The sequence below is a fragment of the Pongo abelii genome, chromosome 18, assembly GCF_028885655.2.
Source record: "Pongo abelii isolate AG06213 chromosome 18, NHGRI_mPonAbe1-v2.0_pri, whole genome shotgun sequence".
Classification (NCBI taxonomy): Eukaryota; Metazoa; Chordata; class Mammalia; order Primates; family Hominidae; genus Pongo; species Pongo abelii.
This window is the reverse complement of record NC_072003.2, coordinates 84380286-84406009: the sequence shown is the minus strand read 5'-3', so window position 1 is coordinate 84406009 and position 25724 is coordinate 84380286. Positions and strand designations below refer to the sequence as shown.

Here is a 25724-nt window from a genome sequence, read left to right as displayed (position 1 = left end):
AAGTGTAGGCTAGCCAGATTTGGTCTGCCCTAGGGGATTTTTCTGGAGGGATTTTAGCTTATAGATCTGTATTTAACACTGGGGCTAAAAGAGCAGGAGGGTAAATGGAAATATTTAAAATAAATTACTTGATTTCCAGGATTGTGAATTTACCTAGTAATCAAAACTTAGAAGAGCAATGATTTCATACTTAAGGATGGTTCTGAGTGACAGAACTTGATGCGTCAAATGTTACGTTGCTTATATATGCTCCAGAAATTAATCATACCCTAAGAAATATGACACACGTCTGTCATAAATCACTTTTTCTGATCAGATTTTATTATCTTTCAGATCCGATCACATAGGACAGTATGCACCTTAAGATCCTGAAGAAACGGCACAAAATGTTCAAGTGATGTTTAGAAATAATTTGTGAGGTAAGAGTGTGATTATTTAGGGTCTAATCACTGTTTCCTTTCTCATAGCTGACACTAGCTTGTATATTACTAAAAAGGTAACCTGTGCGTGTGGCAAAGCAGAGGCGTGGTGCGAAGCTGACAGGCACACCTTCCTTTTCACCCGCTGCCTTCCAGTCCTAAAAGGAGGGTGTATCTATCTGTGGGGGGGACTCCATGAATTGAATTGATGAGTTCTTGGCCAGTATCACAAGATGAGGGGAATACCCCGCTTTCCACCTGAAATGGAAAGTGGTTTGTTTTTTTTGTCTGTTTTTTTTTTTTTTTTGAGACGGAGTCTCACTCTGTTGCCTAGGCTAGAGTGCAGTGGCGTGATCTTGGCTGTCTGCGACCTCTGTCTCCCAGGTTCAAGCGATTCTTCTGCCTCAGCCTCCCTAGTAGCTGGGATTACAGGCACCCGCCATCATGCCCGGCTAATGTTTGTATTTTTGGTAGAGACGGGGTTTCACCATGTTGGCCAGGCTGGTCTTGAACTCCTGACCACAAGTGATCCACCCGCCTTGGCCTCCCAAAGTGCTGGATTACAGGCGTGAGCCACTGTGCCCGGCCTGAAACGGAAAGTTTTTGCTTGTGTGGTTGTCCTTTTAAATATGGAGATCTGTAGTGTTGCTTTTGGTGTTCTGGGAAACAGGGCTTTATTTAACGTGCCGAGAAAGAGCTTAGGTTCAGGAGTGTTGAGGAAATCCCATTAAATCGGCCATTAGGGTTGAAGAGTGATGCTGGGATATCTGCGTGAGAGTGCCCAGTGTTTTCACGGTTCCCTCAGAAACTGTCTTGAGTATGAAGTCAACGGTGGTTTTGGAATTCAGGGCAGAATAAGGCTGTGCCCTTACTCCTAAGGGATGTGTGCATTTTAATACCGCATCTCAAAAGGCCGTGCTGTTTGCTTTTAGATTAGGTTCCATGTAAAGGAATGGTTTCTTCATTTCTTCCCCTCCCTTCCTGTTGCGTTACTCAAGTGTAAATACAGTGACTCAGAGACACGAGTGCACTGTGTTACTGAGAGCTGTATTTGTCCAGCCTAACCTTGCTATATTCGTTTGTTGCTTTCTTGAAAATAAAGCGATTTTTGGATCTCATGTTATTTTCCTGTTGACTTCTAATGGATCTTACAGACATGGCACTAAAGCCCTCAAGTGTTATATATGTCACCCTAATATGTGCTTATAGGAACATGCTGCCATGGCCAGTGTTTGGTGTCTGTGGGCGCTCTCCTTACACAGCCGTGCCTGCCATCCGCACCCCCAGGTCAGGCATGGAGCCACAGCAGCATCCTGCACTCTGTGGAGGTCTCACCAGGACCTGAACCAGGAAGGCGGAGCTGAGCTGGCTCAGGTGTCACATGTGTGCCTTTAGAAGACTTTCAAGAGGCCCTGCTTTCTGGAGAGAGTTCAGACTGCCCAAACATTGTGCTCTGACAAAAGTATAGCTTGTTTTACTGCCCGGCAAGCACCCTTCCTTTTCTCATGGAACGTGTCCTATTAGAGAAGTCACCATAAAGCAAAATGGTTCTGCTCAGAGGAATTTTTCAGCTTACGGCCTTGATGTACCTGGGCCCACAGATACGATTCACCAAGAAACTTAGATGGAAGTCAGCAGGAGGTGATTGGAATCTGAGAGAGGGACTGCTTGCTTTTTGTTGCATCTGCCTTTTAGCAAACATGCCCTTGCTGTGCGCCAGACAGCATGCAAGGCACGAGGGGGACAGAGCAGGAGGAGACCCAGACCCTCCTGGAGGGGCTGACATCAGGTGGGGAGGTGGGACCTGCAAGAGCTCTCAGGTAGCAAGTGGTAAGTACCTGGGAGGGAGAGCTGATGAGTGTGCCCAGGGCAGAGAAACTTCCAGGTACTTTCTCAGCCCCCTGACAGTCAGGCTTTACTAGTGGTGCAGGCAGAAGCAGTTTCAGCCTTCATCTCCAGATAGTCACATCTGATGTCTAGAGACCTCTTCACAAAGTGCTTCTCAGAAGAAAGAGAACTCCCTTTTCAGGGTGGCTTGCCTAGAAGAGAGAAAAGTTAGGCCCTGCAGGGTGAATGGGGTTTATGTAGAGGCAGTGGTGCTGCAAAGGTATTTGCAGGGGATGTTGAGCAGACAGATCTAGAAGATGTAGGTTCAGAAAATGCTGAAGGAATGGTTGGCTAAGGGGCCTGTCCAAGGTCTTTTGATCTTTAGTTTTTTCTATTTCACTTAAATGCTTATTTTAAAAATTTTTTTTAATTAAAACAATTTTTTTGACACTGGGTCTTACTCTGTTGCCCAGGCTGGACTGCAGTGGTGGGATCGTGGCTCACTGTAGCCTCAACCTGCCAGTCTCATGCGATCCTCCCACCTCAGTCTCCCAAACAGCTGGGACTACAGGTACGTGCCACCATGCCTGACTAATGAAAAACAATTTTTTTTGTAGACATTGGGTCTTCCCACATTGCTCAGGCCAGTCTCAAACTCCTGGGCTCAAGAGATCCTCCCACCTTGGCCTCCTAAAGTGCTGAGATTACAGGTGTGAGCCACCACACTCAGCCTTAAGCATGTATTTATTTATTTTTATTTTTTGAGACAGGATCTCTCTGTCATCCAGGCTGGAGTGCAGTGGCATGATCATGGCTCACTGCAGCCTCAACCTCCCAGGCTCAAGCAGTCTTCCCACCTCAGCCTCCCTAGTAGGTGGGACTACAAGCGCAAGCCACCATGCCTGGCTAATTTTTATTTTCTGTAGAGATGACGTCTTACTCTGTTGCCCAGGCTGATCTCAAACTTCTGGGCTCAAATGATCCTTCTGCCTCAGTCTCCCAAAGTGCTGACGTGAGCCACTGCACCCAGCCTTAAACATGTTTTAAAGCTGCTTTTATCTGATTGAAAAATAGGGCTATTTTACTGACTTTGGAAAACAATTTCATTTTGCTCTTGTACCAGTCAGCATTTTTGCATCGAGAGGAAATTTTTTAAAGTATTTGGCGAATGAATCCTCACCACATGTTCATTCGGCAAATGTTTTCATAATTGCTATGTTCCAGTTGCATTTAAGAAAAGAAAAAGTCACACCCAGATTTGAAAAACAGCACCCAGTGCTGTTACTCAGTTGTAGTGACCTGACCTCTGAGAATATTCTTATTACACTCCTTTATTCACATTTCAGAAGCCACGGTTTCTGCACTCTGGCTGCTTAAAACATGAGGAGCGCTCCTGCTCTGAGAAGGTGCCAGGGTCAGTTCGTTAAAATATTTGTCATTATTTTCTCCCCATGGGAAAGCTAAGGCGAAATTGACTGTCTCTTCCTTTCCCTGGCTGTGTATCTGTGATATTACAACTCTCAGAGCAAACACCGACAAGAGAAGGGCGTACAGACAAAGAAGCAGTCAAAACAGTTACCAGGAAAAGTGCACTTTTTTCTTTTTGTTTCTGGAGAGGGAGTCTCACTCTTCACTAGGCTGGAGTGCCGTGGTGCAATCTCGGCTCACTGCAACCTCCACCACCCGCCCCCCCGTTCCGGGTTCAAGCGATTCTCTTGCCTCAGCCTCCCGAGTAGCAGGGATTACAGGCGCCTGCCACTGTGCCTGACTAATTTTTGTATTTTTAGTAGAGACGGGGTTTCACCAGCTTGGCCAGGCTGGTCTTGAACTTGTAACCTCGTGATCCACCGGCCTCTGCCTCCGAAAGTGCTGGGGTTACAGGTATGAGCCACCGCACCTGACCCACTTTTTTCTTTTTCTTTTCTTTTTTTGAGACTGAGTCTTGCTCTTTTGCCCAGGCTGGAGTGCAGTGGCGTGATCTCGGCTCACTGCAACCTGCGCCTCCCAGGTTCAAGCAATTCTCCTGCCTCAGCCTCCTGAGTAGCTGGGATTACAGGCACGCACCACCATGCCCGGCTGGTTTTTGTATTTTTAGTAGAGACGGGGTTTCACCATGTTGACCAGGCTGGTCTCAAACTCCTGACCTCCCAAAGTGCTAGGATTACAGGCATGAGCCACTGTGCCCGGTCCTACTTTTTTCTTTAGTTTCTTTAGATCTTGTATGTTCTTAGAAATCAGATGCTATTGGAAATAGGGAAGAAGTGTCAAAAGGATGGCTTGCAAAAGAATGGATTAATAAATGAAGGAAAGGCTGGGCGTGGTGGCTCTACCTGTAATCCCAGCACTTTGGGAGGCTGAGGCAGGAGGATTGAGCCCAGGAGTTCCAGAGCAGCCCAGGCAACATAGTCAGACCTTGTCTGTGAGCTCTGATTGTGCCACTGCACTCCAGCTTGGGCAACAGAGGGAGACTGTGTTCCCCAAAACAACAAAAACAGGAAACTTTTAAAAGATTAAAATAGAGGCCGGGTGCAGTGGCTCATGCCTGTAATCCCAGCACTTTGGGAGGCTGAGACGGATGGATCACCTGAGGTCAGGGGTTTGAGACCAGCCTGACCAACATGGTGAAACTCCATCTCTACTAAAAATACAAAAAAATTAGCTAGGCGTGGTGGTGGGCGCCTGTAATCCCAGCTACTCAGGAGGCTGAGGCAGGAGAATCACTTGAACCCGGGAGACGGAGGTTGTAGTGAGCCAAGATCACACCACTGCACTCCAGCCCGGGCAACAGAGTGAGACTTGGTTTCAAAAAAAAAAAAAAAAAGATTCAAATAGAGATGAAGGGCATTCTAGAAGCAGGATAGAGTGTCAAGGAACAGAGATATAAAAATGGGAGTCTGCTCCAAAAACATCACAGATAAGTGAGGATAAACTGAGAATCAAATTGAGAAAAAACAGGTAAGACCGATGAGGTCAATGTGTATGAGGCGGTGTAAAGATGAATAGAGAACCAGTGACTTACTCGTCATTCTTTCATCATGCTGCTTGCTGAAGTGTGTGCCGAGCACCTGCTTGGGAGCATTGAGGTGAGCTGCTGAGCAGAGCAGGGACAGGTGGGGCTCAGGGGAGCAAGCGCAACAGTGATACAGCAGAGCTCCTCTCCATGCTGCTGGGGAACCCGGTGCTGGGACTTCACGTCTAGCTTGTGCTTTCCATAATCTTTGTATGTGGCCACGGCTGGCCATAGGTGACAGTTTTGTATATGTAGGCATAACCTGTACTGTGGGACTTACTGTGTTGTAGTGAAGCAATCAATCAAGTCAGAGATTTAAAAATTCAGATCTTAGTTATGTTTTTATGTGCCTTCCCACTGTGTGTATTTAGACTAACTTCATGAAATGGCCAAGGACAAACTGTAACACATCATATTTCAGGTAGCTTGTGAGCTTTTTGAGCCTCACCAGCTGTGTGTCGTCCCCCTCCCCAGGGTGCGTCAGGGAAATCATGCAGCCATCAGGACACAGGCTCCGGGACGTCGAGCATCATCCTCTCCTGGCTGAAAATGACAACTATGACTCTTCATCGTCCTCCTCCTCCGAGGCTGACGTGGCTGACCGGGTCTGGTTCATCCGTGACGGCTGCGGCATGATCTGTGCTGTCATGACGTGGCTTCTGGTCGCCTATGCAGACTTCGTGGTGACTTTCGTCATGCTGCTGCCTTCCAAAGACTTCTGGTACTCTGTGGTCAATGGGGTCATCTTTAACTGCTTTGCCGTGCTTGCCCTGTCGTCCCACCTGAGAACCATGCTCACCGACCCTGTGAGTACTGGCTGCGTCTCTGGGTGGCTCTCTTGTGTCTGGTCTAGTGTCCTCAGGTGTGGCTGACCCTTTGGAGGAAGCAGTGCACAGGGACAGATTGACATGGGTGTGGAACAAGAAAGGTGGATTGAGCTCATTTCGGGAGCAGATTCCCTTTAGGCTGAGAATAAACATAGGCCAGACCTAGTGCAGTGAAATACCCCTAGTTCCTGATGCCTTGCAGGCCACCAGATTCAGCTTCCAGCTGGGCTTTGAGGCTGTTGCTGAGTTTTGAGACATCCTTCAATCAGGGAAGGGCATTTGGGCTGATCGTACAGATCTTGCAGCTCAGCCATCCGTCACCTCTAGTGAGTGAGTTCCAGGCTTCCCACAGAGCTTGGAGGAGATGCCCAGCAGCTGCAGGCGTGCAAAGTCACGTATTAGCAGTCAGTAGATTTTCGTTTGAAAAAAGTTTTTTCCACTGCTTTAAAACAGTGGTTTTAAACCATGGTATAGGGACTCCCAATTTGTCAATTTAAATCTACTGAGCTCTTGTCTATTTCTGAGCTTTCTCTAAAGAAGGTACCCAGACGTTAGTAAGATTAGGAAATTTTTTTTTTTTTTTTTTTTTGAGACGGAGTTTTGCTCTTTTTGCCCAGGCTGGAGTGCATTGTGGATCTTGGCTCACTGCAACCTCTGCCTCCCGGGTTCAAGCTATTCTCCTGTCTTAGCCCCCTGAGTAGCTGGGATTACAGGCATGCACCACCATGCCTGGCTAATTTTGTATATTTAGTAGAGACAGGGTTTCACCATGTTGGTCAGGCTGGTCTTGAACTCCTGACCTCAGGTGATCCACCTGCCCCGGCCTCCCAAAGTGCTGAGATTACAGGCATGAGCCATCGTGCCTGACCAGGACTCTTTTTTGAGAATAAACTGAAACGGATCAGCTCACAGAATGTGGTCTGCACGTGGCTTTATCTGTCTTTGCTTTATCTGAATTAATTATTCAGGGTTTGGATGCACATTGTTTACTGTCTCCTGTTTTACTAGTAGAGGTCGTGGGCAGCTGTCCTTGGAATGGGACAGTATTATCGGCCTAACCAATGAGCAGCTGGGGAGTGGTACCTTGGGGACAAACTTGGAAGCAAAGTCTGCCAGTGGCTTTGTAGCCTGATCTGATGGTGGAGTCTTTGACCATAACTGAGTCTCTTCTCTGACGGGTTTGTGCCTTCAGAGAATTAAAGGCTGTCTCGTCATTTCCTTTTACTCAGCAAGTCTCCCTCTAGGAGCCAGACCCTGCTCCTGATCCCTGTGTGTCTCTGCCCTCTCATTCCTTGGCTGCAGCAGAAACCCCTTGTTTGTTGCCCAAAGTGCCCAGGCACTTCGACTAAGGCGAGGGCCAGCTACAGGGCCAAGTCCAGCTCAGCGATTTTTACTGGAATATTGCCTTGCGGGAAAAATCCAGTGACTGCCGACCATCTGCCTGCACAGTGAAAACTGGGCTGGACCCAACCCTCATGGGCAGTTGTAGTGAGGGAACGGAGTCTGTGCAAAGCCTCCTGCTTGTGAGTGTGGGGTAGGCACATGGGGGAGGGTCAGCCCGGCTGGGACTCCTCAGCAGTTTGCTCCTCTTTGCTGATAAGCGCACTTGCCCCTTCCTCCTCTGCGCTTGGACTCTACAGCTACTCAGCAGTCCAGCTCCTGCTCCCACCCCGCTCCTGCTCCTGGGGAAAAGGCCCCAGAAGCCTGGAGAGCTGGAGGCGGCCAGGAAGTCAGGATAGAAGGTGTGTGCAGGGCATGCTGCCACCCTGGTGGGCAGATTTCTTTTGCTTGTTGTATTACTGCAGAGAATGTGGAATGGAACATTCTGAGGGAGAAGTTGGAGATCTTGGATGTCAGGGGTGTTTTGATGAGATTTAATTCACATAGCACTAAATCCATCCTTGTGTGTAGTTCTGTGGTGTTTAGTGCATCCACAGAGTGTCCAACCATCACCCAGTCAGTTTTAGGACATTTTTATCACCTCAGAAAGGAACCCCACACCCCTTAGCCATCACTTCCCAGTTCCCCGACCCCCCCCAACCCGACGCCCTCTGCCCCTGGCAACCGCTCATCTGCTGTCTCTGTGGAATTTGCATGTTCAGGGACTTTTTTTTTTTTGAGACGGAGTCTTGCTCTGTCACCCAGGCTGGAGTGCAGTGGCGCGATCTCGGCTCACTGCAACCTCTGCCCCCAGGGTTCATACCATTCTCTGCCTCAGCCTTCCGAGTAGCTGGGACTATAGGTGCCCACCACTAAAGATTTTGTATTTTTAGTAGAGATGGGGTTTCACCGTGTTAGCCAGGATGGTCTCGATCTGACCTTGTGATCTGCCCACCTTGGACTCCCAAAGTGCTGGGATTACAGGTGAGCCACTGCGCCTGGCCGCCTGTTGAGGGACTTTCATAGTCATCTCGTCTGTGGCGTTTTGTGCCTGGCTCTCACCAGGCATCGTGTCTTCGGGGTCCATCGTGCTGTGGCATGATCAGTGCTTCATTTGGTTTAAGGCTGAATAACATTCCATGCCCTGGCCGGACGCGTCTTGCTTATAGCCATGGTTAGTTGATGGGCATCTGGGCGAGTTCTGCTTTTCGGCTATTACAAATCATGCTGCTCTGAATGGCTCTGTGTAAGTTTTTGTGTGGATGGGTGTTTCATTTCTCTTGGGTATATACCTAGGAGTGGAGTTGCTGGGACATACGGTGACTCTAATACTTTTGTGGAACTGCCAAGTATTCTCTAAAGTGTCCCCACTGGGGGGAAAAAAAGAAAAAGGGAAAAAAAACTTGTAGGGAAGGGAATGATGAAAAAAAAACCCCAAACATGGAAGCATCCACACCATTTTACATTCCCTCCTGCAGTGTGTCCACATCTTCAATACATTATTGCCCTTCTTTTGTGATGCTGTATCTCACTGTCTTTGCTGTGTATCTCCCTAATGACCAACGATGTTGAGCATCATTTCATGTGCTTGTTGGCCATTTGTGTGTCTTCTTTGAAGGCATGTCTTCTTGAGTCCTCTGGTGACAAGTGACAGAAACTGCCAGGAGTCACTGTAAATGAAACTGAGGAAGGGGGAGTATGCAGAGCCCCAGGGCGAGGATGATTCTGGCTGCTGGTAGGCTGTGGAGTGGAAGGTGGACAGAGGGGAGCGGCTGGCAGCTGTCCTCAGGCTTTGTCTGTCTCTGAGTCCTGGCTTTCCTGCTGCCCAGGGAAGAAGGGCAGTCCCCAGAGTAGGTGGAGTGGCAGTCACTGATGTCCAGATCTACTGTTCTGAAGGGGAGAGTTGGCATGGCCCAGCAGGGTCAGGTGTCACCTCTGTCCTCCCAGTGGGGAGTTGATTTCTTCTCTCCACAGATCATGTCTTTACCCTACCAGGGTCCAGTCCAGGCTGAACTAGAACCATCACATCACCTCTGAACCGAACAGTTGAGGGGTTGGGGCAGATACCCCAGTGGGACTTCATGTCATTTTTCTAAACCAATAGGACTGGGCAGTCCTCGCTGGGATTGGCCTGGACAGTACAAATTGGGATTTGTATTGTCACTTGAGGAACGTCATTGGTGTTTTGAGTGAGGAGTGGAGGGGAAGATGGGGTCAGAGGCCTACTGATAGAGCAATGAACCCTGCTGTGGAAGGATGCGACTTTGATCCCAAGCTTCACTTTGGGATCGTGAGAGGGCTGGGAGGGAGGAAGGCCACCCACGGCCCTGGGCCCTGCATCCCTTTACTTGTTAGAGCCTGTGTCTTCAATGCCAGCCCCGTGGATGCCCATGAGCCTTCTCGGCAGCTGTGCTAGTGCCTTCCGGAGGTACCCTTCATGGGGCCGCGGCTGCTGTCCAGGAGCTCTGCCAAAAGCGTGCTTTCCTCCCACCCTCACAGCAGTGCCGGGACGTAGGTGGAACATCCGTGTGAGAACACGAGGCCTCGCTGTGCCAGTAAGAGGCAAGGCTGCGATTTGAACCAGATTGTCTATCTTCAGAGCCCCGGCCTTGAAAATTTCACTTCTTATGGGAAATTCGAAATGTGCACGGTAGGAAGAAGAGAGCACTCCACCTTGAGCTTGTCACCACCTCGTGTGGTGGCCTCGCCCACGCCGTTCCCCTCCCCCAGATAACCCGCCTAAATCTCACTCATTCTTTTGTTTCATTTGTAAACGTGTGTATCTTTTAAAAGAGCTCTTTCTAAAAACATAACCTCAATACCGGTAGCTCATGTAAAGCAATATATTTAATACCATCTATCCTATTAGAGTTCAAATTTCCTCAGTTGTCTCAATTCTTTTTTTTTTTTTTGAGACAGAGTCTCACTCTGTCGCCCAGGCTGGAGTGCAGTGGCAGGATCTCGGCTCAGTGCAACGGTCGCCTCTCGGGTTCAAGCGATTCTGTCGCCTCAGCCTCCCGAGTAGCTGGGATTATTACAGGCTCGCGCCACCACGCCCAGCTAATTTTTGTATTTTTAGTAGAGACGGGGTTTCACCATGTTGGTCAGGCTGGTCTTGAACTCTGGACCTCAAGTGATCCACCTGCCTCGGCCTCCCAAAGTTCTAGGATTACAAGTGTGAGCCACCGTGCCTGGCCTGTCTCAATTCTTTTATAATTTTTTTTCCCTTGAATCAGGATCCAAATAAGGATCTACACAATGTGATTGGTTTATGTGTCTCTAACATCTCTTTTAATTAATCTCTGTGGTCCCTGCAATCTCTTTTTTTCCCTTGGGGTTTAAGTTGAAGAAACACAGTTCTTTGTTTGCAGTTTACATCCCTGTACTGGGTTTTGATGTGCTCCTCATCCCCAGCATTTTCCATAAATTAGGAGGCAGATCCACAGGCCCGGCCCCATTCTTACCTGCCCCTTAGTTAGGCCCTGGGGATCCAGAATGCATGACAGGGAGCTGGGGTGGAGAGCAGTGGGGAGAGGACCGGAAGCATGCTCTGCAAAGCCTAACTGCCCTGGAAGGGTGAGGTGGCACAGAGCGCCTTGCCTGGGCCTGGCTGGCTGCTTTGTCTCATCAGGGCAGACTGGAAGTGGGATGTGGGCAGGGGCACCAGGAGAGGGAACAGCCAATCAGGGAGCACCTCTGAAGGGAGGCAGCTGGGCGTTTGGGGTGGGAGGGAGGAGCCTGAAGGCATCCCATGGCCTGGAGCCTATGGTTAGTCCCACAGGAAGATGGGTGGGAAACATTCAAGAAGTGTTTTGAAAAAACCTCCCGAAAATGGTTAAAATGGGAACTGAGGAATGTGCTCAGTTACTTGGAAGGTTTGTTCTGGTGGGAAGAAGAATGCCCCATGGGTGCAGAGGAAACAGTGTTCCAACCCCTGCCGCTGTCATCGTGGGCACATCCTGGCGAGGCCCTTTGAAATGGTGCAGCCATGCACACCGCCTCTGCATATGGTCTCTGTTTCTGCCAAACCACATCTCGAAAGGCTCAGGATGAAAATGTAGGTGATAGACTCGGGGCCTCAGGTGGAAGGAACCCCTCCTTGAAACCCCCAGGAGACCATGTCCGTAAAGTTTCATTATCTGCCCAGGGTTCTGAGCAACAAAAAGGAATCCCTGGACCCAGCAAGTGCCTGAAATCCCACAGTCACAGGTCCCTGAGGATCACCCAATACGTACTTGGCTTCCCCTTCAAAATGCCTTTCCTTGGTCATAAGTGACCAAAAACTGGGGTAGCGTTGGGGTGGCCACTTTCCAGAAGTGTATCGTGCCACATCGTATCATATTTGCTGCTGCTGTGGAAAAGTGCATGCATGGCTCATAAAATTACGGTGTTTGGAGTTTTAAAATCTGGCCCATTTCCTCTGAGGAGATGTGTAACACTCGACTGTCACCTGGGGCATATATGCAACATTGTGGGATTTTATAAATCAAAGCAGTGTTAAGATCCCCAGATTGTTGGAGGAAAGTTGATTAAAGACTCCAGGCCAGGCACAGTGGCTCATACCTGTAATCCTAGCACTTTGAGAGGCTGAGGCGGTTGGATCACCTGAGGTCAGGAGTTCGAGACCAGCCTGGCCAACATGGTGAAACCCCATCTCTACTAAAAATACGAAAAATTAGCCGGGTATGGTGGCGCATGCCTGTAATCCCAGCTACTTGGTAGGCTGAGGCAGGAGAATCGCTTGAACCTCGGAGGCAGAGGTTGCAGTGAGCCAAGATCACACCACTGCACTCCAGCCTGGGCAACAGAGCAAAACTCTGTTTCAAAAAAAAGAAAAGAAAAAAAAAAAGACTCCAAATTGTGGAATTTAAGTTAAGTAAAAATTCTTTTTTTTGGGACAGAGTCTTGCTCTGTGGCCCAGGCTGGAGTGCAGTGGCACACTCTCGGCTCACTGCATTTTCCACCTCCCGGGTACTCTGCCTCACCCTCCCGAGTAGCTGGGATATTACAGGCGCAGGCCACCACGCCCAGCTAATTTTTGTATTTTTAGTAGAGACAGGGTTTCGCCATCTTTGCCAGGCTGGTCTTGAACTCCTAACCTCGTGATCCACCCACCTCAGCCTCCCAAAGTGCTGGGATTAAAGCCGTGAGCCACCCTGCCCAGCCAGTAAAATGTTTTACTTATTTTGATTTAAGTTTTCAAAGATGAGTTTAAACCCTTTTCTAACTTCTTTAAGGAGGCAGCGTGTTAGGAAACACTTTGATCTTGACCCAAACAGCTTCCCCATATTAGGGCCATGGGACTGACGGGGCCTTGTTTGCAGAAAGTAAACCTCGGGGAAGGTTTGGGCAGTGAATGCTCACATTTGCCCTGGAGCCCCTCCTGGGGCCCCCTGCCTGTGCTGCCCAAGGCTCCAGCTCTGGCCCATTGGTAGCCCTGAATCCAGCGGGCAGCAGTCTCTGGCTCTGTAGGGCACTCACCTGCTGAACTTTCTAAAATTTGGATGACAACCCTCACCTTGCAGAGGTTCAGATCTGTGGCTCCAGAGCCCAGCCAGGCACCTGTATTTTAAGGAGCTCCAGCAGGGCCATCTGCTGTTGGCAGAACCCTTCACCACCTCTGCCATCTCCCAGGCTGTTAGCTCCCACCTTCCATTTGCCCCACCCACATCCCCTGTCTTTGCACAATCACTGCAGCCCTGACTGCTGTTCCCAGTGTCTGTGGGTCTCATTCTCCAGAGCTGTGATTTCTATGTGAAGTGCAGGCTCCAGGCTAAGAAGTAGACACAAGGCCTTGTTCCTCTTCTTGAGGCACTGGAACCCCCAGGCAGGTCTGCCTATCTTATTCCACCCTGCCGCACCTCCCAGAATTGTCCCCCACAAACATGGTTTTGGCGACATATCTCCACTGCCCAAAAACAAAGCCTCTGCTGTTGCAGCCAGCTCTGACCTCACCTTCCCTACATCGGGTCCTCAGTTGACGTGGTGCCAGTAGGGTGACTCTTGGCCTTCAGCTCTGCCCCTTACCGTCAGCTCACGGCTTCCCCAACTCCTCTTTCCGCTGCTTTGCCATTGCTCATCTTCTCCAGCTCCTCTAGCATTTGGGGCACAGATGGATGCATGTTGAAGTTTCTGATGCCGCTGGGCGGCCTCGTTGCCAGACATGAATCGGGTCAGGTGGTCTCGGCCGCCACCTCCAGGTTTGTGTGTGAATGCCTTTGAGGAAGTTGGCCAAGAGAGAAAAGTATCACGTCACTTTAGCAACATGAAATTAAAGTCCTTTTTGAGATTGTTTTGTTCCTTGTTCCCCGACTGCCCGATAAGAAAACTCTGGACAGTGCTTATCAGTCACCTCCCTGTCAGCAGGCGCTACAGGGAAGTGGTGTGCAAAGAGGTTCCCTGCCCTCCTGGGGACAGTCAGTGCCCTTGTCTGGGAACAAGCCTTGCCTCTGAAAATGCAGGTGGTTAAGCCATTTATCAAAAGGATAATAAGGTAGTTTTTTTTTTTTATTGTTTGATGACAGAAAATATAAGATGATTTTTTTTTTTTTTTTGAGACGGAGTCTTGCCCTGTCGTCCAGGTTGGAGTGCAAGGGCGTGATCTTGGCTCACTGCAACCTCTACCTCCTGAGTTCAAGCGATTCTCCTGCCCCAGCCTCCTGAGTAGCTGGGATTACAGGCGCCCGCCACTGTGCCCGGCTAATTTTTTGTATCTTTAGTAGAGACGGGGTTTCACCATGTTGACCAGGCTGGGTTGGCCAGGCTGGTCTCGAACTCCTGACCTCGTGATCCGACCGCCTCAGCCTCCCAAAGTGCTGGGATTACAGGTGTGAGCCACCGCGCCCGGCCTGATGTTTTTAACTTTCATTCTCCCCAACTAAAAATACATTCTTCTTATATGGTAGGGGGCAGTACCCAAAGGAAACGCTACGAAAGAATACATGGAGAGCTTGCAGCTGAAACCCGGGGAAGTGATCTACAAGTGCCCCAAGTGCTGCTGTATTAAACCCGAGCGCGCCCACCACTGCAGGTACGTGCGTTGCTGTATTAAACCCGAGCGCGCCCGCCACTGCAGGTACGTGCGCTGCTGTATTAAACCCGAGCGCGCCCGCCACTGCAGGTACGTGCGCTGCTGTATTAAACCCGAGCGCGCCCGCCACTGCAGGTACGTGCGCTGCTGTATTAAACCCGAGCGCGCCTACCACCGCAGGTACATGGCCCCGGAGCATCTGGGCAGCGTTGCACGGGCGGGTCCGTAGGTGTCAGGTTCTTTCTGGGGTAGGGAGCTGAGTAAAGGGCCGGTGCCCTAGAGTCTTTTTGGGAGCTGGGAAACAGTATCGACTCAGGGATCCCCTCATTCCCGAGGGACTCGCTGTGGCTCAACAACCGGAGGAGGTGACGAGGTTCCCGCCTCTGTTTTGGCACACATGCCACGGGCCAGCACGTGTGTGCTCACAGCTCCTGGGCACATCTTGTGTGGGGGCCAGAAGAAAGGCTCAGAACCTTCCCCTCACTCCTGCTCTGGGTTCTTCCAGCCAGCCAGAGAGGCTGTTGTGCGTTCACTTTTGTTCTTACCTGGGGCGGTGGTGCAGCGTAGAAGCAAGGTTCTTTGGGATGTGCTCTCATTTTTTTGTTGTTTTGGTTTTTTTGTATTTATTTGGGTGTGCTCTCAAACACCAGTTACTGTATTTTTTAAAAGCCACAGTCCAGTCATCTGCCTGGCTCAAGTAGCTTTCCTGGCCCTCACGCCTCACCCCTGCTGGTCTTGGTTGCATTTCATCCTCTTCCCCCAGATTTGCCAGCTCCTGACTCCTTTGTCTGCTCCTGGAGGGGCTGGCTGTTGATTTCACATGTTGAAGTGTGAATGTCTGGGTATATTTCTCCATTCTTTGAAATAGTTGTCACACGTCCCTGTACTGTGTGACAGGCTGCACCTGGACAGTGCCCTTCTTTTGGGGGGTGGTGGCCTGCTTGAATAGGCTGGAAGCCATTGATGGCCTCCAACGGGAGGAAACCCAGATACAGGGTGCCGACTGCTTTATGGCCGGAGTGAAAGCTTTAAAAGATTCATATCCACATGGTTTGGCCAGACAGTGAAGAAAGATGAAATGGTATCGGAGAGTAAATGGGTGGCTGTCTTGGGCTGGGGTTGGAAATGGGCAGTGACTGCATATGGGCTGAGGTCTTCTCTTGGGATGGTGGGAATGTTCAAGAATTAGATGGTGATGGTCTCACAACTCTGCAGATAGAATAAAAATCATTGAATTGTACACTGCAAATGGGTGAAGTTTTATGGTATATAAATTTTTTTGGGGGGGGATAGAGTCTTGCTCTTTCACCCAGGCTGGAATACAGTGGCATAATCTCGGCTCACTGCAACCTCTGCCTCTCAGGCTTAAGCAATTCTTGTGCCTCAGCCTCCCTAGTAGCTGGGATTACAGGCGCCCGCCACCATGCCTGGCTGATTTTTGTATTTTTAGTAGAGACGGGGTTTTGCCACATTGGCCAGGCTGGTCTCGAACTCCTGACTTCAGGTGATCCACCTGCCTTGGCCTCCCAAAGTGCTGGGATTACAGGCATGAGCCACCTCGTATGGTATATAAATTATACTTCAATAAATCTGTTTAAGATAAAATGGGAATGTTTTGGAAGTCAGGTGCTATGGAGATCGGGCAGGGAGCCAAGGTCAATGAATAGAAGGTGACACTATGGGCGGGTACGGTGGCTCACGCCTGTAATCCCAGCACTTTGGGAGGCCGAGGTGGGCGGATCACGAGGTCAGGAGATCGAGACCATCCTGGCTAACACGATGAAACCCCGTCTGTACTAAAAATAGAAAAAAAAAAAAAATTAGCCGGGCATCGTGGCTGCTGCCTGTAGTCCCAGCTGCTTGGGAGGCTGAGGAAGGAGAATGGCGTGAACCCGGGAGGCAGAGCTTGCAGAGAGCTGAGATCGCGCCACTGCACTCCAGCCTGGGCAACAGAGCAAGACTCCATTTCAAAAAAAAAAAAAATGACACTATGATAGCAAGTCTGCCTGGAGTGAACCTGCTGCCATCAATGTCTGCTTGAGGTAATTAAATGGTACAAGCTTGGACTAAAAAGTAATCGATAATCAAATTAGTTATTTAAAATTGGACATACAGAGTGTTTTGGGCAAAAGTAAAATACAGCTGTTAAAAACAAGACGACTTCATGCCTGGGTGTGTAGTTGATGATTCAAGATGAATATGCAATCCATACTGCATATTCATCAGTGAATATGGATTGAGTGGTAGGAATTATTTGAAGATACAAAGAATGTTTCTTTCCCTGAAGGTAAAAATTCAATTTTTGTTTTTTATTGAAATAGACTTGTAACTTGTAAGCTTGCAAAATTAGGAACATTACTGATAGGTGTACATGATCCAGCTCTACTGGGGGAGTGTCTGAGAACTTGTGAAGTATGGCTCAGTGTGACCTTTCGCCCCAACCTGTTGGTCCATTGAGTATTTCCCTTAGGAAACGGAAGACATTTAATTAAAATGATAAACCTTAAAGGAATATAGTGAGAATGTATGATTTTTTTTGACATGCTGTATTAGAATATGCATTCTAATTTTCCTCCACCTTTGATTTTATTTGGTTGTGTTACTCTGGTTTCTTCAGAGCATGGAATACTGAAAAATCAAACTCTCCTTTTCAGTATTTGCAAAAGATGTATTCGGAAAATGGATCATCACTGCCCGTGGGTGAACAATTGTGTGGGAGAAAAGAATCAAAGATTTTTTGTGCTCTTCACTGTAAGTAAAAATATTTTTGTAGTGACTTACATTGAATTTGAAATTCTTTAACTGCTTCTTGCCTGGAGCAGGGAAATCTACTAACGTCAGGCCAGTTTCTCTCCAGCCTTTTCTCCAGGATTCAAATTATAATACTGTGCTGTCATTGGCAGGAAGTAGTCCCAATAAATAATATGTTGCTTCTATTATTTTAGGTGCTCACTGTAATTTAATTCTCTCCCAGATGTCCTCAATCACTATTGTTTATTAATAATAACAGGAATCTCCCTAAAGTATGTTAGAGCTTATTTCCTTTTTCTTTTCTTTTTTTTTTTTTTGAGATGGAGTTTTGCTCTTGTTGCCCAGGCTGGAGTGCAATGGTGCGATCTCGGCTCACTGCAACCTCCGCCTCCCGAGTTCAAGTGATTCTCCTGCTTCAGCCTCCCAAGTAGCTGAGATTACAGGCATGTACCACCACGCCTGGCTAATTTTGTATTTTTCCTAGAGATGGGGTTTCTCCATGTTGGTTGGGCTGGTCTTGAACTCCCGACCTCAGGCGATCCGCCTGCCTCGGCCTCCCAAAGTGCTAGGATTACAGTCGTGAGCCACCGTGCCCGGCCGTTTATTTTTTTATAGACGGGGTTTTGCCGTGTTGCCCAGGCTGGTCTTAAACTCCTGAGCTCAAGCGATCTGCCCGTCTTGGCCTCCCAAAGTGCTGGGATTACAGGCGTGAGCCACCATGCCCAGCTGTATTTTTCTATAAAATTATTCTACTTGGTCTAATATGATCTTGGGTAGGAAAATGTCAACTGCTGCAGTTTAATCCTTCCCTCATTTTTTCTCTGACAAATAAGATGGAGGCATAAACATGATGTGTCATCAGCCTTTGCTCTTAGAAAGACTTGTTTAAGTTACTAACTGGCTGAGTGGATCACTAGAGGTCAGGAGTTACAGACCAGCCTGGCCAACATGGTGAAACCCCATCTCTACTAAAAATGCAAAACAGTTAGCCAGGCATGGTGCCTGTAGTCTCAGCTACTTGAGAGGCTGAGGCAGGAGAATCGCTTGAGCCTGGCAGGCGGAGGTTGCAGTGAGCTGAGACTACGCCACTGCATTCCAGCCTGGGCAACAGAGGGAGACTCTGTTTCTAAAAAAAAATAAAAAATAAAAGTGACTAACCCATCTCCCCCTCATTCTAGATGTATATAGCTCTGTCTTCAGTCCATGCTCTGATCCTTTGTGGATTTCAGTTCATCTCCTGTGTCCGAGGGCAGTGGACCGGTAAGTTCCCTGGCTGTGTGTCATTCCTGGCCGTGCATGCTGTTCTTGGGTGAAAGGGGAAGCTTTAAAGGAAGAACCAGGTTTCCAATTTTGAAGGAAATCATTGCAGTTATTTTAGCAATTGAATTTTAAAGAATTTAGTTAAGTTTTAACACCACCATTTTGCTAGTATATTGTTTCCCCGAAAGCTTCTGTCTGTCTCCTGGTCAGCTAGCTCGCCATTGTTCAAAGCAGGCTTCGCGTTGCTTACGTGAGTGATCGACCCTAAGCAAGTGTAGTGAAACAGGTGCTCGTTATCCTACCTTAGATATGCAGTGAGGTCTGGACAGGCTCATCCCACCCCAGGGGGACATGGGGAACAGACTCCTGTGAGCACTGCTCACTAGTATGGGTGCACACAACTCTTCTGGTCTGGCTTCATTTGCCATTTAATTCACAAATACAGTGTCAATAGAAACCTCAGAAAATATAGACTCTTCTGAAACCACTGGCCAGGAAGTCATGGTATGAATTTTTGCTTGGAAGGGTGGCCCTCCTCTGCTCCTTGGAGAACAATGAGTGCGCCCATTTAGAAAGTGAACAACTTCCCCCTGGAAGCTGGCCAGGGGCTGGCCCTAGAGGATTCTTCTGTGAGCCAAACATTCTGCCACTCGGGGTATTCAGGACCAGTTATAACCAACTTCCTCTTGTCCGCAGAATGCAGTGATTTTTCACCTCCGATAACTGTAATCCTGTTGATCTTCCTGTGCCTTGAGGGTCTTCTGTTTTTCACTTTCACTGCAGTTATGTTTGGCACCCAGATCCACTCCATATGCAACGACGAGACGGTAAGCTTTGTTCTTGGCTGTGTGGACTTCATATGTGGTCCAAGCTTGAGTAAATGGAAAGTCCTAATGTCAACAGTAGGTGCCTGTGGACTGACTCAGGAGCATAATGGGACGGTCTTGATGAGCTTCAACCGGCTCCCTGTGTTTGCTGTTTCTTTCATTCTGGGCGGTGCGTATTTCTAGTCTCAGTTTGATTTGCGAGTCAGCAGAGCCAGGCAGATTCCCAGCTCCCAGTGCAGTCAGTAAATTTCAGGGAATTGACTGCCTTTAGGGCCTGGCTCTGCAGGCCTGGAGTGGCGCTCAGTAAATGTTTGTACACAGTAACTAACAAGTGAAAAATGTTGGTGCCTGGCTGGGAGGGCCACTGTGGTAGTCTGGGCTGGCCATGTGGCTGCAGGCGGGCTGGGCTCACAGAGGCCATGGGGTCTGGATCGGGGCAGAGCTGGAAAGGAGAGTTCACTCACCTACCCTCCATCGAGCCCACACTGTGCTTGAGCACGGTGAGATTCTGAGGCTCGGTGGGGTCTGCCGAGCTTCCTGGAGCTGCTGCCACTTGCTTTTCTTTCTGCTTCTAGGAGATCGAGCGATTGAAAAGTGAGAAACCCACATGGGAGCGGAGGCTGCGATGGGAAGGGATGAAGTCCGTCTTTGGGGGGCCCCCCTCACTCCTCTGGATGAATCCCTTTGTGGGCTTCCGATTTAGGCGACTGCCCACGAGACCCAGAAAAGGCGGCCCGGAGTTCTCAGTGTGAGGCCTGGCTCATCAGACTGAAACTTGCTCACAGACTTCCAGTTATTTATTTGGGGTCTGAAGGGTATCAACAGCTCATCTGTGACCAACAGGGCAACTGGAACCTACACAAACCAATTGCTTGCAGCAAGCAGAGTTTTATATATTTATAGTCACAGATGGGAGAGGAAGAGGCTCTCAGTCCCCACCTGTATAACGACGGAAAGGTGTGTGGCCACGCGAAGAAGCCAAACGCCATGGCCTCCTGCAGAGCTGGGGCTTCTGTGGAGAATACTTCGGGTTATTACATGGGTTATTCAAATCCTGGGTCCTGAGCTGCTGTTTCCAATCATGAAGAAAAACAGGGAATCCAGTGAACAGGGATTCTCCGAGCAGTCATTTCAGGGGGCTCCTGCTGACCCCGCCACTCAGCAGTGCACTCCCCGGATCACAGCAGGGCGTTTACATAGAAAGACATTTTGGTCTCGATTAGCTCCGATGCTTTGCACTGAAGTTGCAAAAGATCTGTGCGCTGAACAGTGAAGGTGGCTTCCGGCACACTCCCCGCTGCCCTGGAAGAGACATCCTTTGACCCTCTCAGCAAGTCTGTGTGTGCGCGTGTCTGTGTGTGTGTGTGCGCGTGTGTGCATGTGTGTCAAAATTGCCAGTGTTGTTTAGGCAGTGTAACATTTACCGGCTGTGTACAGCAAACAAGCTATTTTTTAGAAACCGATGTTTCAGGGAAGAGGGGAGAGAGCCACGGGGTCCTGCCCGTGGTTACTATGAATGTATTGCTGTTGGAGGACATCTCGATCCAAAGAACAGCCGTTCCTGTGCGGCCCTTCGTTGCCCTCCTGCTTTCATTTTTTAAAGAAATCTTGAGTGCTTGAGGGTCTTGGAACTGATTTTTTTTTGTTCCAGCCAAATTAGCAGTGTATAAATGGCACCTAGGTAAGAGCAGAGCTGTGGCTCGGTGACTTGATACTTGGGGCAGCCCGATGCTGTGTGTGCAGCAGGGGAGGCATCCTGACTGGAGAGGCAGGGCCCAGCCCTTGGGCACCTCTGGGAAGGGGAGGGGACCATGAGGCAGCCAGCCCCTGGCATGGGCGACTGTGTCACCACAGGCAGCGCTCCAGCCGGGAATGGCCAGGATGGCGCCCTCTTGTTGGATTTTTTGGTTAGCTTTTACGTTTTCTTCTCCACCCACGGCACAGGTGATAAAATAGGATCCTTGGTGCGGAGCTTAAAATTATGCCAGAAAGCCAACAGCTCCCCTCATGGGGACTTGCCTTAAACTTGCCTGGTTTGTACATTTTTTGCCGGACGCATCAAGAAGCTATCTGTGACAAAGTCTGAGGGTCTTCCTTTAAGCTTGCCCTCCACACTAAGAGAAGTTGGCGTCTCCCTCCTGGGAACTGTTTTGCCTTTCTGTTCATCTGTGAACTGTTTTTTGTTTTTAATTACTCTGTACCCCATCCGAATCAGGGCTTCTACCACTGCTGATGCAAAACCACAAAGGGACCTACCTGAGCCACCATCCTAGCCAAGCGAGCAAACCTGCAGGGGGTTTGGAAGTGGACTTGGTCACCGCAGAAGCGTGTGCGCCATTAGGGGAAGAACTGCGCCACAGCCACAGGGACAAAGTGTGGGTGATCCTGGAGACGCGAGTTTCCGAGATTGTTTTGCATATTCATTTGCACATTGTTGTCTGGGTTGGACATGCGTGTGGGCTTCAGTGTGAGGCTTTTAATATGTATATCCTGTTATCAATAAAACAATTATCCAAGTGGTTGAATCCTGTGAGACTTGGCAAGTGTGTGCAAATCAAGTATACTTGACTTTTCAACCTCTTCTTTCAATGTAACTTTTATATGAAATAAAGTAATCAGTTAACAGTTCTCAAATGGCTTCCAAAGCGCCCGTTCTTCATGGATGGCGGTGTTTTCAGGGGGTGCCTTTCCGTGCTTCGTGGACCCAGCCCCAGGCTGTTAAGGTCACTCCTGAACAGTTTCCAGAAACTCTAAATGCTTTTGTGCCCATGACGAGTGACCTGGGCACTCAAGCGCAACTCACAAACGTGGCCCAGTGAGTACTGTTGCCTGTTGAATGTTTAATTGGACTCCCATCGTTTTACTTAGTCCTTTTTGTAGTGCACGTTAAAATAAAAACAAGGTTTCAAAATCTCCACAGTCAAGAATCTCAAGTACCTACAATTTGATTTTAATTCATTCAACAAATTTGTCTAACATTTGCACTGTGAGGGAACCAAAATGCCCACTTACCTTCCAGAGACCAGATGGTCAGTGTGTGCCGCAGCCCTGCCTCGCACGTGCTGTGCCTTGGGGCTCCTAGTGGCGTTCCAGACACGCAGAAATGAGAAGGAGACTTGAACACGGAGGCGCACGCCTGAGCCAGGCCGCTGTGTGGACAGCAGCCCTCCAGCTTGTGTTTGTGGCTCTGCCAAATTTTGCTGCAATATTATTTGTATTCCTTATATTAGATTGTTATGTAGGCTCATTATATAGAAGTATGACGCTTGCATTAAAACAAAACAAAAATATCCCCCAAATAGGAAGGTGGCTAAATCCTATCTTCTATTGTACATGAACTTGGCTTGGGTATGGAAGCAGGGGAAAATGGCTTGAAGGGTAGCCTGGGAGCCACACACAAAAAGCAGGGTGCCCATAAGAAAAGCGCAAGCGCCCTACAGCATCTCCTGAGGAGCCTGTTTAAAACTGCATTGCTCCTTATCCAGCTGCTAATTTTAGCCAAGACAACCTGAAGACGCCAAGGGAAAATTGGTTTTCCCTGTGGCTGGTTCTGGGCGCTGAAAGCTGAGCCAGTCTCTGAGCTGTAAGAGAACGAGCAGCTCAGTGGTCAGGCCCGATAGGCCCGTGCAGGCGGCTTCCCAAAAGGGCCAGCAAGTTTCTGAGGAAGGTTCTAGACACAGCACATCTGCAGTCCAGAGAACTCCGGGTTTCCTGCCTGCTCTCCCCTCCCCATTCACCAAATATATGTGTGTCCCACATTTCGTACATGATGAAGTTTAGTTGTAATGACTGAATACGTTGCTGCTAAACCAGATAGGGGCCTCTGATTTTTTGGTCCAACTTTTTGCTTTTACAGAGGTGAAGCTGCCTCGTGTGTGCCCGTTCCAGCTGTCGCTGAGTGCTTGCCCCCCAGCCAGCCTCTGCCACGGGCAGCATCTGCACCGTCTCTCCCATTCCCTGCTGAGAGGGCCTGGCTTCTGCAGGGTTGGTGGGTTCGATCTTCTGGGTCCCAGGGTCTACACCTTCCAGATCCTTCCAGTGGTATAACCGCTCCCTGGGAGTTGCTGGAGAAGGGGTGCCTTATTCTTCAAGTTTCTGGTATTTTGGCTCACCTAAAAATGCCTTATTCTGCCTCACCTTTGGTTGATGGCGTAGCTAAGTACTTTTCACTCAGCCTGTTCGAGACACCACCCCACCATCTTCTGGCTCCCAGAGCAGCCATGGACAGCCCACACTCTCCTGGCCCTTGTGCTATGTGACCTAGGTTTTTTTTTTATTTGAGATAGGTTCTTGCTCTGTCACCCAGGCTGGATCTCAGCCCAGACTGGAGTGCAGTGGCGTGATCGGAGCTCACTGCAACCTCCATCTCCTGGACTCAAGTGATTCTTGTTCTTCAGCCTCCTGAGTCACTGGGACTACAGGCCCTCGTCACCACGCCCAGATAACTTTTTTGTATTTTTAGAAGAGACAGGGTTTCGCTATGTTGCCCAGGCTAGTCTCGAACTCCTGACCTCAAGTGATCCACCCACCTCGGCCTCCCAAAATGCTGGGATTATAGGCATGTGCCACCGCGCCTGGCCCACGGCCTCTCTTTAGTTCCTCGGTTTCTCAGGGTTGACGACAAGGTGCCTTGGCCTCAGTTCTCCCGCTGGCTGTGCTGGTGCTCAGTAGACTCCACCTGACACTCAGCTTTCTGGTTCTGGCAGACGTTGTGTGTTATGTCTTTGGGAATCCCGTTCACTCCATTTTCTATCTTTTCTAATTTTAAGATTGCATGTTGAACCACCTAGACTTATCCTCTAATTTTCTTATTGTACACTCTGTTTTCTGGGAAATCTTTAGCTTTGCTTTTTTTTTTTTTTTTTTTTTTTTTTTTTTTTTTTTTTTAGACGGAGTCTCGCTCTGTCCCTCAGGCTGGAGTGCAGTGGCACGATCTCCACTCACTGCAACCTCTGGCCTTGCAGGTTCAAGTGATTCTCCTGCCTCAGCCTCCTGAGTAGCTGGGATTACAGGCGTGTGCCACCACGCCGAGCTAATTATTGTATTTTTAGTAGAGATGGGGTTTCACCATGTTGGCCAGGCTGATCTTGAACTCCTGGCCTCAAGTGATCTGCCCACCTAGGCTTCCCAGAGTGGTGGGATTACAGGTGTGAGCCACCACGCCACGCTTTGTCTTCTAGCTCCTCTGGATGTTTTTTAAAATTCAGGCTATGCTAATTTTAATTTCCAGAAGCTTTTTATTTTCCTCTGTGGTTTTGAGGAAACATCATCCAGAGTGTCTTCTGCAGATGCCCTGCTGTTCCCTGTCTCTAAGGATACTGGGGTTTTGTTCTGCATTTCCGCTGGCTTCCTGGGTGGTTTACTCCCAGCCTCCCCACTCCACATTCTCTCCTCTGCATGCTCTCTGGCTTTCCTATTAGAAGCTCTCCTCCATGTTCTGCGTGAGACACCAGCCCACTGCCTGGCAGGGCTGTGTAGGGAGCCAGCTTTTCCATGAGGAGGCCCCCATCTCCTGACTGGAAGACTGGCTGCTGGGACTCGGTAGAGAAGGGCCCAGAAGCTTCGCTGGGCAGTAAATAGACCAGCCCCTCTCTCCTTTTCTGCCCTGAGTAGTGCCTGGTGTCCTCGACCCCATGATCTTCCAGGAATAGCTGCCCCTCTCCTTTGGGGTCTCGGGGGTGGTACCTAGGAGTCTGACCTCCTCCTACAGAAAATTCTTTCCCCATCCTTCATATCTGGGAACCAGCTGTCAAGCTCTGGTGTTCCTTGGTGGCTCCCCCCACATCCCTGGGAGGCAGTGTGGCCAAGGTGGTCATTTCACAGGTGGGGAAATGGAGGCCAAGAAGCTTTCTGACATGCCCAGCTGGGTGAGTAACAGGGCTGACCTCTCACGGTGTCATCAGCCCATGCTCAGGAGAAAATTTCCCCCAAATACGACAGCCCTTGTTTATGGAAAACCTGCCTGTCCTGTGCTGATTTAACACGCACCGTTTCCCTTAACTCTCGCAATCATCACCATCTCATAGATGGGGAAAAACTGAGGCTGAGAGAGGTTGCTCAGGGGCCCATAGGTAGCAAACAAGGATCATATTATGTTTAACATTATCAACACTAGCTGTTTAATAATGGTGCCATTACTAATAATGTGAGAAACTGTAACGGGGACTTTTCTCCAACTCACCTGATCATCCAGAAGCACAGAACTCCATGGGGGCCAAGAGCTGCCACTTTGTGGATCTGCACACGTCACCGATGGTGGCTACATGAGAAGTGGGTGCCAGGTGAGGGACTTACCCTGCGGGGAGAAAACGGGTTGGCCCCTCAGCGTGTGCTGCATGATGGCCACCAGGGGGCGCCACGAGACAGCAAATACCCACGCACTGCTCAGGCCGC

General features: G+C 49.2%; 1 protein-coding gene across 6 annotated transcripts in view; it reads left to right on the top strand.

Annotated features, from left to right (window-relative positions):
* ZDHHC7 (zinc finger DHHC-type palmitoyltransferase 7) overlaps positions 1–21965 on the top strand; it is a 38380-nt gene extending 16415 nt beyond the window's left edge. For 3 of the 6 annotated variants that reach the window (XM_024233865.3, XM_024233864.3, XM_024233866.3), the window contains 7 exons: positions 334–419; positions 5731–6062; positions 14369–14493; positions 17148–17244; positions 18423–18504; positions 19201–19331; positions 19907–21965. In XM_024233865.3, the coding sequence (XP_024089633.2) occupies positions 5748–6062; positions 14369–14493; positions 17148–17244; positions 18423–18504; positions 19201–19331; positions 19907–20083 (927 nt within the window). In that variant the 5' untranslated portion in view covers positions 334–419; positions 5731–5747 and the 3' untranslated portion in view covers positions 20084–21965. Of the gene's footprint in view, positions 1–333; positions 420–2719; positions 2818–5730; positions 6063–7494; positions 7607–14368; positions 14494–17147; positions 17245–18422; positions 18505–19200; positions 19332–19906 lie in introns of all 6 variants that reach the window. The other 3 variants (XM_063717390.1, XM_063717391.1, XM_054534222.2) reach the window with 2 other exon arrangements.
* The last annotated feature ends 3759 nt before the right edge of the window (positions 21966–25724 follow it).